General features: G+C 35.2%; 1 protein-coding gene across 1 annotated transcript; it reads left to right on the plus strand.

Moving 5' to 3' along the window:
- Positions 1–1,071: 1,071 nt before the first annotated feature.
- Positions 1,072–17,479, plus strand: LOC142341781 (E3 ubiquitin-protein ligase DTX4-like). The gene is made up of 3 exons (XM_075393004.1): positions 1,072–1,647; positions 4,266–5,662; positions 16,522–17,479. Exons 1-3 carry the CDS (start codon positions 1,091–1,093, stop codon positions 17,415–17,417), a joined length of 2,850 nt encoding a protein of 949 aa, XP_075249119.1. The 5' UTR covers positions 1,072–1,090; the 3' UTR covers positions 17,418–17,479.
- Positions 17,480–18,134: the final 655 nt, after the last annotated feature.

Consider the following 18,134-nt stretch of genomic DNA (forward strand, 5'->3'; position numbering starts at 1 on the left):
AAAAAATTATTGTTTTTGTTTTTAATTTGTTTTGGGTTTGTTTATTTTCATTAGTTCACTATATTCCGCGAAATCTTTGATAGTTTGAATACATCAAAAAATGATGAAAAAATGTACTGTTAAGATTTCGGGGTATATACACTGCGAATTTACAAAAAGGGGGGTTTCCGTAAGTTTTTTCAAAAAATGTTTCGTTCATTTTGTTGAAATGCATCCTGATGATTTCGGTGTTCGCTAAATGAACTTTAATGAACTAGGGAAGATCAATTTCAAAGTTGTATAAAGATACAAGATAAACCCACAATAGAATTATCTACCTTCAGTTTTTTGGATTTTTATTAAACAAAAAATGTCATGTTATGATGTTATAAAAGATGTTATGAAAGCACATGCTTCTTCAGTTGGCTTATCTTGTATCTTTAACTAAATTTGAAATTGATGTTCCGTAATTCAAAGTTGATTGAGCTAACACTAGACAGAGATCAACGCATGTTTTTCCGAAAAAAAATGAGAAAATTGCTGCTGGTTGGTAATGGTATTTTTTGTCAAATTTGTTTTTAAGATCATCAATTAGCAAAAACGTACCTCGCAATTGAAATCGGATTTATGGAAAAGACAGAATCAGAAAATCAATGCTTAAGAATAAAGTTTAGCATTGGAGTTGCCCCCAATCTACCGTCGCCAATCTGTTCATGGTTTTTTCTTTCAGTTTCTCATCGAAAATTTGAAAGTGTTCCCTTTTTTCAAATTAGGAGAAAATTGGAGTCTTTTGTGTGTTTTCTATGGTACGTGAACAAAAAGAGAAAAATTAACTGAAAAAAAAGCCGGCCTCGAAGATATATTCCCCAATTTGAATGTTTTAATGTTTGGGAATTTAACTGTTTTAAACATTTGCGAGATACGTTTCTAAGGCTGCGCTGAGATTATACAGAGATTGGGAATTATCAGCCAGGAAAAAGAACACCCAAGATTAGGGGTCTAGGTTCCTATGAGATTCGGAGCAGGCCGGCAAGTTTAATATTAATGCTCTTCTGATAACAGTTAAATAGCAATGTCCTGCCTTTCAGAATAATCTATGAGGAAAGTCTAAATGGAATCCAAATCAACAGCTGGTAGCTCTGTAAGCCCATCTAGCTCAAAACCTCCCACAAATACTCAAGACATTTCTCCTTCTAAGGAAAAACAGCAGTCAACGTCTAAACCAACTGTTGAAAATACCAATCCCGCGACCACCGATGACTCGGTTAAACCCAAAAGCAAGAAAAAGAGTGTAGATAAAGCGGCAAATGCGGCAACCACTGCTGTGGATTCTTCTAATGCAACCCAAACTGCTAACAACTCGACTAAATTGAAGAGAAATAAGTATAAATATTGCATTTCGTCGTCAGAATTAGACCCGGATGCTGAATCGTCCAGTTTTTCGGACAGCTGTGGCTCCTCACTGTACGGACCGAGGAGTAACGAAGATCGACGTGACTATGTGCTGTGGGAGTTTTTGAATGAGCAAGGTATCTGGAAGCCGTACGATCCCTTGATCACTCGGTTGGTCGAAAGTCAGAGACGGAAAGTACCCGTGGTGAAGTTGAGAGAGGTGGATCCCAAGATGTGCAATATTGTGATTGATTTCAAAGCTATGCAGCAAATCAGGTGCGACTATTTCTTTTTAACTGCACTTTTTTGTTCTACGATTCAGGTATGAAACTAGCGCGCTTCTTTGGACAAACCCGTTTATTCTGGAGTTCTATAATGTTAGATCTTACAAATATGCCTTATGTCTTATGCCTGATAATGCATTGCCTGGCAACGATCGCAATAATTGGGATGAGAGCATGAACTATTATAGCGTTCCGGTTTTTTCCGGAAGGAAAATTGGTTTTATTACTCGTCATTAGCCTAACTAATTGATGGCATCTATAATCAGGAAATCAAGTTTAACTAAAGAAATAAGGTCAGACTAATTAAAAGTCAATGTGGAGGAGCTATATTGATCCCACAATTTAAAGGACATATTGTAATTGAAATTTTTTTTACTATGAAATTATTTGTAATTGATTTTGAATTAGATAGTGTAAGTCTTGAATTCCCGGAAAGCATATTTAGAATTTCGAAACAGGGTTGATATAAGTTTCTTCGTTTGCTTCCAATCTTCGGCTGCCTGTTTTGTTTTTTTTTGTTCAAGCGTTTGACTTATCGCACCAAAAATTGACTGGTCAGAGGAGAGCTTTAATGAGCACATCATTTTCAGGGCCAAATTGTAATTTCAAATCATTTCTCTTGGCTCGTTTCCGAGGTCTTCTGGTTGTTTTTTTTTCAAACTTTTTTTTGCTAAAGCGCGTTGTTTGTTTGGTTGACTTCTTCAGTTTTTGACTTCGAGTTTTACATTTTTCCCTTTTAATCGCAATTTTAAGCAACCAAATTTAATTGCCGGCAGTTTACTACTGAAATTTGAGTGAAAATGTGATATTTTCTCAATTTAAATAACTCAAGTGGTCTACAATAAGCTCTAACAATGAGCTCTCACCTGTTGTCCGAGAACAATTCGTCCGACGTTAGTTGTCTGGTTGTGCATCTGAAAAAAATTGATAAAATTTTCAGTTTTTTCGAATTACCGCCTTTCAGTTGCTAAGGTGAGCTATCATTGGTTTTCTCGATTTTTTCTTATTTTGTCAGTTTTTTTGTTTGAATCTTACTTTTGTACTCTTTTGAACTAATTAAAGGTCAGTGCGGAACAGCTGTATTGATGCTAGAATTTAAAGGCCAAATTGTAACAAATTTTTCTATGAAATTATTTTTGTTTTTGTATTAGATAGTGTCCGTCTTGGATTCCCAAAAAGCATATTTAGATTTTCGAAAGAGGGTTGGTTTAAGTTTCTTTGTTTGCTTCAAATCTTTAGTTGAGCTGTTTTTGTTCACGCTTTTGATTTTCGCGCTAAAAATTACTGGTCATAGGAGAGCTTCAATGAGCAGCTCATTTTCAGGGCCAAATTGTAATTACCAATCATTTAGTTACTACGTCTGATAGCAGTAATATCTTTTTTGCAATTTAGTTCCGGATTATCAGATTTGTGTATGTTCTACAGATAGTATGAGTCTTTGGCTCGTTTCGAGTCTTCTGGCAATGGTTGTTTTTCAAAATTGTTGCTAAAGTGTTTTGTTTTTTGGTTGACTTCAGTTTTTGACTTCGAGTTCCGCATTTTGCCCTTTTAATTGCAATTTTTAGCGACCACACTTAATTGGAGACAGTTTACTATTACAATTCGAGTGAAAAAGTTGCCATTTTTTTCAATTCAAATAATTTAAGTGGTCTTTAATAACAATGAGAGCTCATCTGTTGTACGAGAAAAATTGGTCAGACGTATTTGATTGCTCTGTACATCTGAAAAAATGGGATAAAATTTTCAGCTTTTTTCTTATTTCTGCCTGTCGGTAGCTGAGGTGAATATCATTGGCTTGTTCAATTTTTTTCTTATTTCTTTGTCAGTTTTTTGTATTTATGTTATGTTCAGATTGTCTAAAGAACATAGAACATTTCATGCTGTCTAAAGAACATAGAACATGAAAACACTATTTTGCAGTGTTTTTAAATGTTATTCTGGTATTTCATTTGTAATTTTTTTCAAAAAAGTTTTTGATTAGCATGTAAAAACAATTTGACTTGAAAACTCCTAAACCCGAAATAGCATCAAACGCCTCGGTGCCTGCATTATTGACGATTTAAAAGAAGTTAATTTTTCAATACTTATTTCATTGATCAAATTAGATGTCATAATTTGATAATCTGTTGTATGGTTGCGCATCTGTTGGTTGCACATCTGTTGAACTAAGAATACCGTAAAGGTTACCAAACAAGATGGTTGTTTTTCTCTTCATGTATGCTGATGATTTTTGCACAGTGCTAATTGTTTGTATAGCCCAATAGTGCATAATATATCCGTTATAATTTTTATACCTTAATAAAAGTGTTTAAAAATCAATTATGCACTGTCATAATCTACCGGCGGTGGATTTATTCAAACATTCTTATTATTGGCCCCAATAATATCATTAAAAATAGTAATTTGTTTCTCCACAATTGCAGAGAAGCAGAATTGGGCCAGAACCGTTCTGCTTCAAGCTGAACTTTTATCATTATTCTCATATTTCAGACATATATTTTGAGCATCATTGATTTGATCACAGCAAGCTATCTTTTTTTCCTTCTAAAACTTCCTTGTGGTAGCATCAATGCAGCCAAGATTGGTCAGCCATTTATTCGCTGATTTCAGGCTGGACTCGGGAAGTATGCGTCCAGTGCGCAGAATTCTGTATCCATGGGATCACGTGACCCTCTCTCAGAATGTGATGTGGGATTGGCTGTGTGAGAGTGGAACGTGGTCCAGGTATGACGTGGACACCTGCGCATACATCGAAGTAGCCAGACTACAGAAAAAGAAGACGGTAGATCTCTACAAGTGCAGCTACCTGCCATACGTCATCAATTTAAATGGCATGGTCCAGATTAAAAAGGACACTGGATTTCGAAGGAAAGTCAGGCGAACCGTAATGACGAACCAGTTTCCAAGGGATGGCGAGTATGACATAGTGGATGAACCTGTTGTTACAGAGACGCCCAAACTAGATTCTCAAAATGGGTCGGCGGTGGATAATGACAGCAAATGCGGAAAGAATGGAGAGGCCAGCGCAGTAGCTACTGCTGTATCCAGTGGTTCATCGGTTGCAGCAACAGGTGAGCAATGTCAGTCGACAAGCGGAGAGGTAGCCGATGATCAACCTTGCTCCTCAAAATCTTGTCCAATAACAACAAACATGCCTAAGTTAGAAAATCAGGCAAAAGTTGAGTGCTCTTCAGAGAAAGCTACATCTTCGAATCAATCTAAAACGGGGGCTTCAGCTAAGGTGAATAATTTGAAAGAGACAACAGGCACTGGAAACGGCGGGCAGTCAGCAGATAGTGATGAGTCCACAACACTTGTTCAGAGCACATCAAGGACAATTAATACTGTCTGCAACTTGACAGAAGAGAGCAATATCCAACAACCTCAGACCCAGTTTGAGTACTTACAACATGTTTTCATGGCACCAACAAACGTCTCCCATTTAATTACGCGCGCCTTCGCGTATTTCACAGCTCTCATGCTAGCTCCTATAGTCCCCGTGCTGCCTAGGACTCCTCCCATACCTGTTTACATACCTCCGCTGTCAAGCCGTAAAAACACACGTCGGGTTGAGGGTGTGAGAAAACCCTGCAGTCCAAGGAAAAGTGGAAGATACAGTCAGCAAATGGACATAGTACTCAAAAAGTTCAGTAGGAAATGCAAAAAGCCTCCGGAAGATGATTGTGCAATATGTCTTATGCCCCTGAACGAGTTTTCCAGCGTGGTTGTGAATGAAAATTTTTCAGGCAACGTCCAAGTTGAAAGTCAGATTTATCAGCTGAAAGAATGCATGCACACATTTCATAGATCTTGTATTGAGGAGTTGTATAAAAATGGGAACCGTGATGGATCCCTGCAGTGTCCAACGTGCAAACATGTGTATGGTGTATTGTGTGGAACTCAACCACCTGGTAGTATGCACTTCTACGTGATTCCCTTCTCATTGCCAGGGTATCCAGAGTGTGAGACAATCCAGATCATATACAACATTTCCGCTGGCATTCAAGGTCAGTACACACCAATTTGCTGATTAAGTTAAGACAGAAGACTTAGCTCAAATTCACAGGCTTATTTGCGGAGCAACACTTTACCACAAGTGCACCGAGTTTAAATTCCTTTCTCAATTTAAATCATTTTGAACGGGCTATTATCTACTTCAATACCTTCATCTGAAGACCGCTTATAGGACAACCATTTTATTCAGGTTACAATCATCTGTCGTTTCAGAACAAATAGATAGAGCAGAAAGTTTCATTCGGGCTTCTTCAAATGGCATTGTCCCTCATTTATTCACCCGTTTTCATTTTCACTGACTTTTAGTTTCTGGAAACCTTCAATCTGTAAATACGTGCTCTATAAAAATGTCAAATTTTTGGTATTAATTTTTTGTTAGGCGGAATCTTTCGCTATTAATACAGGCCTCTTTTTATGTAACCGAAATTGAATTACTGAATATTTACATTTATACATTCAATGTTGAGATTCAAATTATTTGACGAGATGGAACTATTTATTCACTATCCGCACTATTCACTTTATCTGATTTTTGAGTTTTTTGTTTAGTAGTGATAAATTGTTGTCAATTTTTTTTTTCAAATATGGAAAGAGAATGTGCGTTGAGCAAGATAGCTACGAAAATTATCTCAAAGCATTTAGTTGTGTTTTCGTATGTGCAATCTACGTCATTACCCTGAAATTTTCTTCATTGTTATACAGTATATTGAAGATAATGAGTGCACCAAAGGTACTTAGAAAATTGTTCAAAGAGGGAAATGAAAAAAAACTGCAAGATTGACTCGAACTTTTAGAAATATTCTGGTCCTCCACAAGCTAACTGATTAATTGATCTCAAACGAAGTTTGAAGCAATCGTTTTAAACGTGTGTATCTTTTGTTCTGCAGATTTGACTGTTTTTCATTGACTTCTTTTCGCTGACTTCTTTGCTTGGCTGTTTTTCTTTTTTCCAGAACATTTTTTTTGCCCACTTGACTCATTTGACTTATTGAATGACTGTTTCAGGCTTGACTTCTCAATTTTTGTTGGTTTAAACTGCTCTGGCCTTGAGAACTTAAGCCGGTATCTTAATTCGCCTGGCAATTGAGAGCAATTCATTGAACTTTAGTGGTTTTGTTTTATTGTGATAAAAGTATTTGAATCAGGGTAGAACTGCAAAGAGTTACTCAAGCACAGATTCTCAAAACAACTAAGATTTTGATGCGTAGAGGCTTTATAAGTTATCCATAACTTCCAGGGGTTTTTTGTTCAGTCAATTTTTGGCGATCGACAAACATCGTAGAGAGTTGTGAGTGGTATCATTAGAAAGCCCCTCCATCGTAGAGTATGGAAACAGAAAGATTTTTTAATTGCTCTAAAACGAAGTTTGTAGCAATTATATTAGTCCTGTCGGTCTTTTTTTATGCGATTTTTCGCTTGACCAATTTTTCGTCTGACGCTTTTGACTTTTCGTCCTCAAAAACGGGATAAACAGGTAGCGCCCAGCGGGCATTAAGTGCTCTTAGAGCCTTTCAGCTCCGTTTCAGCTCAAACTGTTTTGGAGACTTTTACTTATACTTATAGTGTGAAGGGCGGTTCTTAGAGGTTGAAGACACCCCCACTGTTGACCCCCCTATTGCCCCCACACCCCCAACCACGCTGTTGCCACCCCCCCCCCACCCCAGTCTTGCCCCCCCCCCCGCAATCAGACCCCGGTGCACCCCCCTTCCCGTGGCTAGCTACTGGCGAACAACCGCTTGCTAAAAAGCAAATTTATACTTTTTTGCAATTTTTTCAAGCTTTTTGAAAATTTTTCGAATTTTATCAGACCTAGGTGTCAACGAACCTCCTCTAGGGTTTGATAATAAGTTACTGCATTGTTTCTAGTGGTAATGAAATGGTTTCAACGTTTTGACATCACGAATTTTAGCAATTTTTTTTGACAAAACATGCAATTTTTTCAAATTTTTTGACATTTTTTCCCTTATTCAGGTCGTTCCAGACCCAGGGTCCAAAAAACATCCTTAGAAGTTTGATAATAATTTAATGACAAATTTTCAATGGCCTTGGAATAGTTTTTCAAATTTTTAATGTCACAATTTTTAGCAATTTTTTGATAAAACTTGCTTTTTTTCAAGTTTGAAATATTTTGTAGTTTTTTTTTGGTTTTTTTCAGCCTCAAGAGCCAAGGATTCTCCTCTAAGGTTTGAAAATAGTTTACTGAATAATTTCTGGATTAAATGGAATGTCTTGCAAGACTTTAACATCCCGATTTTAGCATATTTTTGATAATTTTTGCCATTTTTCGTTTTTTTTTGACATTTATAGTCATTATTCAGATTTTCGTGAGCTTCAGAGGTCAAAAAGCTTCCGTTAGGGTTTCGCTATAAGTTACTCGAAAGTTTTTGTTGGTTTTGGATTAATTTGCAACTTTTTAATATCACAAGTTTTAGCTTTTTTTTTTTATAAAACTAGCAATTTTGTTAGTTTTTTTGAATTTTTTGTCAATTTTTAGGTTTCTCTAACCTCAGGGGCCACGGAACTTCCTCTAGAGCTTGATAATATATTACTGCATAGTTAATAGATGTAATGGAATGTTCTTCAAGATTTTAATATCACGAATTTAAGCAATTTTTTTGTGTTTTTTCCAGCAACAGAGGCCCTGGGACCTCCTCCGAGGTTTGATAGTAAGCTGCTGCATAGTTTCTAGAGTTAATGGCATGGTCATCAACGTTTTTTATGACTCCAGTTTTAGTAATTTTTGGATAAAATTTAAACTATTCAAATTTTTGGAAAATTTTTGTTCCAAGTGTATGGATCTTTGAGCCTGTGAAACTATTTCAGGCTTGAAACAGGGGTACCGGATGGTTTCTTGAAACATTAAATTGGTTCTTATGATTTTAATGTCTTGAATGTTAGCAAGATTTTTTTAAAAATTTGCAATTTTTGAAAATTTTTAAATATTGTTTGTCCTTTTCTGAGTTTAACGACAATTACTGGGCAACATAAATTTTCAAGTCTCGGAGATGGGTTAATTGACAGAAATTTTGAGACAAAAAATGGTTTCGAACTTTTTTTATTGCCAAGTTGAAATCTTTTTTTAATTTTGCCCTTTTCAGTTTTTCTATATGTGTCGAATCCAATCATGGAAGATAATCCTGTCTCTTTCTCTTTTAGTTAGGGTTCCTTTCCACCTCTTTCTCGTTCGTTTTATCTCTCTCTTTTTGTTTATGCCGCACTTCAGGTGCTGTTTTGTGGCGTAATGTCATCATCTCTGATCCTTATTATCAATGAGTTATTGTTGAAATGTATTTTATCATAAATGATCTAACAGGCACTTTTTAGGAAACCATTGTTAATTGCTCTCAAAAGCAATTTGTAGCAAATATATTAATCCTGCTTGTCTTTTATGCAATTTTTCGCTCGCCCGATTTTTCGTCTTACCCATTTGACTTTTGTCTTCAGAAACGGGATAGAGATAGAGCCCTGAGGTCACTAAACCGTGGCTAGCTGTTGACGAAGCCAACCGCTCGCCGGTCGTTTGACAGCAATTTGCCCGACGTTAGTCGGTTATGTTTGAATTTTGTTTTAACAGGGAGTCGTCGTCATCGAGATTTTAAGTTTTATAAACATTTGGCCGAATTACGATGCTTTCGTTCAAATTTTCCGTAATTTTTATCCCAATTTTTGTCAATTTCGACAAAATATGCTAAAGTTCTGAACGGTAGTGTTAATGGTTTAATCCCTAAAGATAGATGAGGGTTGCTGAGTTTTTCGATCCGAGTTTTTTGGCTTGAATTTATGCTAAATTGTTCAAAATTCAAACTTTCGTCAATAATGGAATCAAATATGCAGTTTTAGCCCACTTTCTTTAAATTTGCTGGAAGTAGACACGTAAAAACTGCAGATGTATTCTTCGTAAGCTCAAAAAGAGAGCTAGTTGTACTTCCTTCCGCCGGCTTTATTGGCTTTAAGAGCTTCTGGAGTTATAATTTTGCCAGTTTTTTGCAAATATATACTCGAAAAATTATAAAATGCTTTATTTTTGAGATACTGATTGTTTTTTAGAAATGATGTTTTTCGCAACAGTCGAGGCCTTTTCTCAAACATATATTTTTCTTTTCTCAAACCGCATTTTTGGTTTTCTATGTTAATTACTGACAACAATTTTATCAGGCCTAAATTATTGACAGATAATACTTTTACAAAATGAGACCCAACGAACATATATTATGGTTTCAGGGTTAAGCTCATGGTTTTTATGGCTTTGACCAAATGTTTTCCCAAAATTTTGTGTGTACTTATTTTTGTTTAGCTGTCATTTTGTCACTTATTGTAGTCCAATTACTTAGTCTCCCCATCCAAGATACAATTGGCTTTTTTAAGAGTTGTGAGTGAGCCTAGACAATGCTTTCAGTTGTTATCTAATGTCTCAACTGACTTTGAATGTATTTGTTTTGAGAATATATCGAAGAATTTTTGCACTTTGCCACTATTTCTTATTTTTCTCAACTTTTGGCGTGATCTCTGTAAAGACAGGCCGAAACGGAGTTCCTGTGAAATGTAAATTATTGTTTGTAGTGGTTTTAGGTTTAACTAATGGTTTCTTGGTTTTGATATTACGAATTTTCAAAAAACATTTTTTATATTCGGTTATAAATGCACATTTTATAGGTTCAGTTTGTTGCCGAATTATCACATTATTGACTGGCCCATTGAAGGAATTCAGTCTCGGAAGAATCCACAGCGTTGAAAAAAGGCACAACTGAATTTGTTAATTGTTTTTGATGAATATTTTATGCTTTTATGGGCTGAGACACAGTTCTCTCGCAAATTTCAGTGGAATTTTAAAATTGCGATTTTGATTATCTAATGCGATTTTGATTGTTATTGTTTTTAAATTTAGACATCGAGTTTTGGTCGTTGTTAATGCTCGTCATTTGATTTTTCGTTGTATTTTCTGGTAGTCCGATTAACAACAAATTTCATCGGCACTCAGAGTTGCCTTTTTCTATTCCATTAGTGGTATGTTGAATGATATGTATGTTTTTGAAAGTTTTCTATCTCTTCCTGATTTAGTAGCCAGTTAAGTCAGGAATGTGGATAGGCTGGTTTGGAACACTGTGCGAAGGCACATAACTGAGCCTCCTGGTTTTAGATTTTACCTCAGAATTAGCCTTAATCAATTTTGAACAGCGAGCATGGTACATCATATTGTTATCCAAACACAATCTGATTTAGGCAGTGAGAATGGTGTAAATTTTATAGATTTTGGCTTTTTGGGAAAAACTTCCCTTCTTTTTGTTTGTATCTGTTAAACGAATACGTTGAACCCCGTTTTTTGCTCTGAATGAGTATTTTAAAATTTTTAAAGAATTATTGTCCCTGGCTGTTGTGTTGTCAAGATCTGCCAAGTTTTTGAAAATATTTGCCTATGATTTGGACTGTAATTTGTCTGCTGTTTTGTTCCATTTGATTCCTTTAGTTTCTGACCCCTCAAACAAATTTTTAAATATTTGCCTGAGATTTATTGTTTTTGCAAATCTTTGATTGATGAACTTTTTGAGAAATGCTATTTTGATTATAGGGCTGAATTTAGTCGAAATTTGCTGCTGTTATCGCCTGTTTGCCTCGTTCAAAAAAATTGTTTGGTTGCTAGCATCCCTTAGTCCCCGCTTGCTACAAGTGAGCCAATTGCTTGCTGGTCGTGTGAGAACAATTCGCCCTTCGTTTCGGCTATGTTTTTGAAGTTAAGCTAAAGTAATTTGGCGAGTATCTAGTTTTTCGGAGAATATAGCATCTTTGTATCAAATCGGGCCTCAATTTTTTGAAATAGGTTTTTGCTAACCATAATTGGTTCGTTTTATGCCGATTATTGACTTTGAGTTTATCATAAGAATAAGAAATTAAGAAGAAATAGCAAAACTTGTCAAAATCTTTTTGCCTTCACGTCAATTTATGTCTTTAGTAGTGGTAGTATCAGTAGTTCCGCATCCGCTCGTGGGTTTGCACCGATCATTTGCCCTCTGAGTTGATCTTCTGTACAGTATTACAGTTCCCAGTTTGCTCAGAAGAGACCACGAACTGAGTTGATGTCTGAGTAACAGTTTTCGAAATAATTCGAGTACAGTTTAGTTATATAAGTTTTTTCTAAGAGTTCAACCTGTATGTTGAGTTATAATAATTAGATTTAGTCTAATTTAGTCTTTTTCATGAACAACATTCTTTTATGTGTACAACTTAGTCACACAGTAGTACAACCAGCTCGTAAATGTTTTTGTTAAGCTTTTCTAGAGAAGAAATTCTTCTATTTCCGAAACGTTGTGTCATTTCTCTTAATTTTCCTGCAAAATAATTTATTTATCCAGTCTTTTCTTTTTCTTGCTGAACGAAGAACATATCCAATGGTGTAAGTTGTTGGTTTGTTAAACATACGTATAATGCAGGAAAGCAATAGTAGAGGTTCGAAATTTTTAAATACTTTTTTGATTTTTTTTCTAGATAATGCTATTTATTAATTGCTCTCAAATGAAGTTTTAAGCAATTTCTGTAAACATGTAAAGGAGCAAATTTTGCATTTGACCGTCTTTGCGCTTTTGTTCCAAAACACTCTTTGACCTCTCAAGGGACTTTTTCATGCTTGTCTTTTCATTTTTGAGTGATCTCAATTGCAAGTAAAGTTTGTTGCTAAAGTAGAAGTGACTCCAGCATAGGAAATCACAAGGGTCTTTTAAACGAGTGGTTAATGCTTCTGTCGAGGAATATGGAGGCCAGGAGTTAGAATCCCTCCCTGGTTGGATGTTTTTGCACCCATAAAAATATATATCCAGGCTGAAGCCTCTGAATTAAATTGCTCGCCGGCAGTTTGAGCAATTTGTCCGACGTTACTCGGTTTGTTTCACTTTGCTATTAGCGCCTCTAAGCAATCAGGTTTTCACGAAATGAATTATTTAACAAATGATGCCTCTTGTGATTAAGATTAAGGGACTTAACAAAACAAACAAATACTAGCAATACTCAAACATCAACAGATAAATTTTTGGTACTAAAAGTTTTAGTTGTTTTAAATGACTCAAATTGAAAACAACGAACCAGTTTAGGTTGATTTGTGCATACCTCTTCATAGAATAGACAACAATCACAGGCGAAAATCAGAAAATGACGAATAATTATTGACAAGGAGTTTTAAAGTCTTTAAAACCTTAACATATGAACTGAAACCCTTAATTATACTGATCAATGGTCTCTAAGCTTGTGAGACCTATAGTTACTATGACTAAGTAGTTAGACGGTAAAAGGAAGGACAACTACTGGCAAAACACAAAAATACATTGACAGTTTTTTTAGAAACAAGTAGAGCTAATTTTTATTACCAAATCTATGAAGTGAAACCTTCAATTAGATTCACTAATGTCTTTTTAGAAATCTTATGTGACCTACCGTTACAAAACTAGGCGACCGGCCAACAAAAAGATGAACAAATTATTAAAGTCTACACTAAAACCGTTAAATAAGATACGTTAATGGTTTATTTGAAAGATCATCACATCTATCGTTACTTAAGCTAAGTCACAAGTCACTAGGCAGCAAAAATCAAAAATGCGAAGATCAAATGTTAACTTATTTTTTGAAGCAAATGTTCCTAAATTCATCAACTATTAACTTGTTTGGAAGTATGCATTGTAAAAACACATGCATCAATTTTGGTAGCATTGATAAAAAAGTGATGACAGGAAACAGCGAAACAGAAGTCAAATTGCCGCACATGATAAAATTTATCTGGAAATTTGTTTAAACAAGAAATTCTTACTCCACTATAGCGTCATTGAAACTGCCACTTCATTTCGAATTTTTTTTTATATCAAAAAGTCTGAAAAGATCATAAAATTTTAATAATTCTTTTACTATTCTGTTACTATTCATTTAATTGTTCCGGCCCTCTTGAGGGGGGAGGAACTATATACTCAAATGGGTTTTTTTTTGTTCCGTGAATTTTCGCCGATCGATATATTCATCGTAGAGAATTGAGACTGGTATCATTAGAAAGGTCGTCCAGCGTAGAATATGGAATTAAAAAGTTTTTTTTAATTTTCGTTTTCTACAGAGAGTTATCGAGGTTTAAACTTCTGAGAAAAGTAGAGTGAATTCACGTTGTTTTTCTTCACATTTTCCGGAATTTTTGCCTAAATTTTCGTCACTTTTGCTAAAATTTGCTATAATTTTTAAGAATAGTGTCGTTTATTTTTTTTTGAAGACGGACAAGCATTGTTGATTGTTTTAATTTAATTTTTTGGTCAAAAAATCTGGATAAACATTTCAAAATTTAGCCTTTTTCATCAAAAACAGCACGAAACAAGCTACTTTAGTCCACTTTGATTAAATTTGCCGACACTAAACCCCCCAAACAACACTCATACAATCTTTGTAGACTCAGAGGGGGGCTATTTCTACTTCAGAGTCCGCTGAGAGTGCTCTGTAATTAAAACTTTGCCTTTTTTGCTTAACTTTACTCGTTGATTATCAAAATGCAGAATTTATTTTGAGTTTTCAACTAACAAATTATCTATATCTACAACATCCGAAAATCAATTGTTCCTAATGGACAATAAGCATTAGCAGGGATAGTTTTGGGCCATTCTTGGACTGTTACAATCCAAAAATAATCGGGTTATAATCAGTCGGTCTTTTTTTTTAAAAAAAAAGACTTTTTTTTTAATAAAGAACAGAACATATCAAATCAAAGCTCAGGAGTGATAGGTCCAACCAATTCGCTTACTAAGCAGCTCGAAGCTAATGCATTTAGTTTTTTACTTGAAAGTTTATGGTCGTTTCTTTTTTTAAAAATAATTGGTTTTTCAATAATAATTGGTTTTTCAATAAATAATGGCTTAATTAACTTTTCCTCTATTTTTTTCTTTGTTCAACTTCCAGCTTAGTTTCAGCAAAGAAAGAATGCTTCTTCTTTCTACTGATTTAACATTTATTCTCGGTTGCAGTTTTAAGCCTGAAGTTATTGTTTTCTGGCTTTGATACTACAAGATTTCAGATTTTCGTTTGTTTTGATATTTGCCAGTTTTTCACGTTTTCTAATTTTGTCACATTATCACAGTTCTCATGTCACATTATTAGCGTTCAGAATAAGGCACATATTAAAATCGTGAAAGATATACGTCATCGTTTTAACGGCCTCGACGCCTCTTTCTTGAAGAAATCAATTGAATTTTTTAAATTTTGTCTAACTGTCATTTATATTTTGTCGTTTCGGTCATATGAAATTTCCTGTATAGTGATCGCTTTCATTGGCTTTTCATGGAAAAAAAGAAGAACCGATTTTCTGATATTAGTAGATAGCTGACGGCTTTCATTACTTTGAAAACAGTCGTTTTCCAAAATTAAAAAATAAAACTTTTCAATTTCGCATTTCTGTTCTTTTTATGTTTCTTTTTGTTACCTAATCTCGTTAGTTAATTACAGGTCAAATATGACAATATGGGTGTCAAGGGAATAAAAGGGATTGGTGTCCCAAAATCTTTGTTTTAAAGAATTTGTTATGACCTTACTGGCTTCGACACCGGTTTTTCACAAAAAAAAGTAAATTAATTTGATTTTTGTCATATTTGACGTTCTTTTTGTAGATGCAAGAAATATTCTGGATAATTGCAGGTCTCGAGGGCTTCTTTTTTATGAATAAACGACCCTATTTAAATAGTTATTTTTGTAATTAATGCCTTTCATGACATTGAATGTAATTTTGTTTCGCAAAAAAAAAATTAAAAGTATTACTTTAGCACTTCGCTTTTTTGTCTACTTGTTACTTAGTCTTACTAATGAATGGCCACGTAATACATTATAGCTGTTTGAAGAAGGCGCTATCGAATATATTTTGCGGGCCAAAATATGGCTTGAGGGCTTTGACAGCGTTTTCTGGCAAGTTTCAATTGAAACTTTGTTTGTTCTTTGTTTTTCTTTTTAGCCGCTTTAAAAAATGAATAAGGACAGGCCCTAATGCCCTTCTATAGAAGCAGTGGTATTCGTAAATTTTTGGTAATATTAATTGATTCCTAATGGTATTTATTACTTTGAAGTTAACTGTTTCAAAAAAATAAGTTAATTTTTTTACTTTACTGTTTTTGTTCTTTTTTGTATAATTGTTACCAAACCTTTTTATGGACTGGTCGCATATGTTATCTGGTGATTTATAAGTTATTTTTGTTTAGTTTTAGGTTTATCTGTCGGTATATTGACTTTTTTATTAAATTAAGATTTTAAGAGGGACATAAATTTTTTGATGTAATTAATGTTTGTTGTTGTTGTTGTTTGATTTTGCTGTTCGTCTTGACTCGCTTTGTTAATATTGACATATTACAGCAATCTATTGCATCAATTTTTACTCCACTGAGTTATTTGCTTTGGAGGCTATCTTATCGTTCATACAGAATTTTTTGAAAAAGACTTGGACTTTTTTGGGATTCGCAAAAAATATTTTTTGGGTTTTTCTATCTGTTCCTCATTTGGTAGACAATTATGCCAAAATTGTGGATGGGCGGGGTCGGAACCTTATGTGCCATCGCACATTACCGAGCCGCCTTGTTAATTTAAATACGGAAATAATACTCTTTTTGCCTCGAAAGATGAACTCCATTTTTCTTTGAGCAAAAATGTGATTGAGATGCGGTGGGAACGTGTGCCTACGCACATTACTCATCCTCCTTGTTTGTAATATAGGTGGGTCTTGAATTGAAATTTTGAGCGCGTTTTTACTGTACCCTCGGCTCTCCTAGTGGTATCTATAAATGGAAAACCAGGTAAATTGATATTGAACAAGTATCGTTCTTACATATTCTAACCAGTGAGTAATTAAAACGTGTTTTAGGCCTGGAGCACCCCAGTCCCGGAAACGACTACACAGCACGTGGCTTCCCTCGAAAATGCTACCTGCCTCACAACCCCGATGGAGTCAAGGTTCTCAAACTGCTCGTAATTGCATGGGAGCGAAGACTCATTTTCACGATCGGACGAAGTGCAACGTCAGGCGAAGACAATACTGTCATTTGGAACGACATTCATCACAAAACAGAGTTTGGATCTAACACAACTGGACACGGGTTCCCGGACCCTTTCTACTTCTCAAATGTCCTTTCAGAACTGCACGCTAAGAACATCACAGAAAGTCTGCTAGAAACTGCTGCAACCCCGCCATTGGTTGACTCTAATTCCCATAGAAGCACAGCAACAGCGACTGCATCTTCAAGCCGGTCCAACAATCACACTGAAGTTAATAATAGTAACACTAACTCATGTGTTAACAATCCATCATCACACGAACTAGCAGTAATAAACACCATTACCACCACCACTACGAGCAATATCACTTCAACTACCACCCCAGCACCACCACTAGACACATGTAACACAACTGCTGCGATCACAACTCTCTCGGAAACTCAAACAACGTGCTCATCCTCTCAAAATTGCACATCGCAGCTCACAGACACAACATTGCTTAGCAGTAGTAGTACGCTTAGTTGTCAGTCACATAGACAGTTGAGCGGATCTGCCATCACGCCCAAAAGTGTTTCACATGAGTCTAATCAACAGGTGGAATTGCACACCTGCCCGGACTCGACAGACATCGCAATAGGAGCTCTAAATGATGACGTCACAAATGCAGCCGTTGGAGTATCTTCACATGATCAACCGATACAACACAATCATGGAACTGTAGACTTTATAGGACCAGAAATAGACGCTATACCAAGTTCTGAGTAGTTGTCGTACTGGAATTTATTATTCGGCTCTTTAAACTAACGCTATTTTTTGATGCCCCTCCTCAGCTCAATGCGTTGGAAACATCAAGCGTTTTCAACTGAATCTTATCACTAATACAAATGTTGCGTTTGGTATGTTTTTATAGTAGGGGCAAAATCGGAAAGAGCCGTTCCCCATTGTCATTCTTTCAGTTTTTTTTTTCCCAATAAATGGGTCTTGATTTTCAGAATAAAAACGAATCCGAATGAAACTTGGAACTTCGAACTATATGAAATCACCGATTTAATTGAAAGTAGCGAAATAATTCGAAGCTTTATCATGAATTCTGAAATTAAAGATTAAAGACCAATTGATGTATTACGAGCAGAACTTTAACATTTATCGCCATATTTATTATAATAATATGTAGAGTCAAATTCTCTAACTTTGTCCTTCAATTCTATATTTAGAGACGCCACGAAATGAACAAATTGACGAGATAACACTCGAATATTTTCAAATTTTGACCTTGTTTATTTTGTCTTTAGCGTGGTAATGTTAATTACAAGAAAATTTTTGCCATTGTTTGTTGTAAGATGATCTCTATAAAACTTAATTCTCTGCAATTTTGAATATCTGGTCCCGTTTAATAACATTTTATAAAGGTGAAAATAACTGCTTCCATTGATTTTGCTAATGCAGTTAAAATATTTCATTGGTGAATTCTATTCATTATGA

The sequence above is a fragment of the Convolutriloba macropyga genome, chromosome 6 (assembly GCF_964194025.1).
Source record: "Convolutriloba macropyga chromosome 6, txConMacr16.3, whole genome shotgun sequence".
NCBI classification, from domain to species: Eukaryota; Metazoa; Xenacoelomorpha; order Acoela; family Convolutidae; genus Convolutriloba; species Convolutriloba macropyga.

Bases quoted from the DNA above. Each gene is read 5' to 3' on its own strand.
- LOC142341781 (XM_075393004.1), top strand. From the start codon at position 1,091: ATGGAATCCAAATCAACAGCTGGTAGCTCTGTAAGCCCATCTAGCTCA. The intron at 1,648-4,265 runs GTGCGACTATTT...CGCTGATTTCAG, and splicing joins AAAGCTATGCAGCAAATCAG to GCTGGACTCGGGAAGTATGC. The intron at 5,663-16,521 runs GTCAGTACACAC...AACGTGTTTTAG, and splicing joins CATTTCCGCTGGCATTCAAG to GCCTGGAGCACCCCAGTCCC.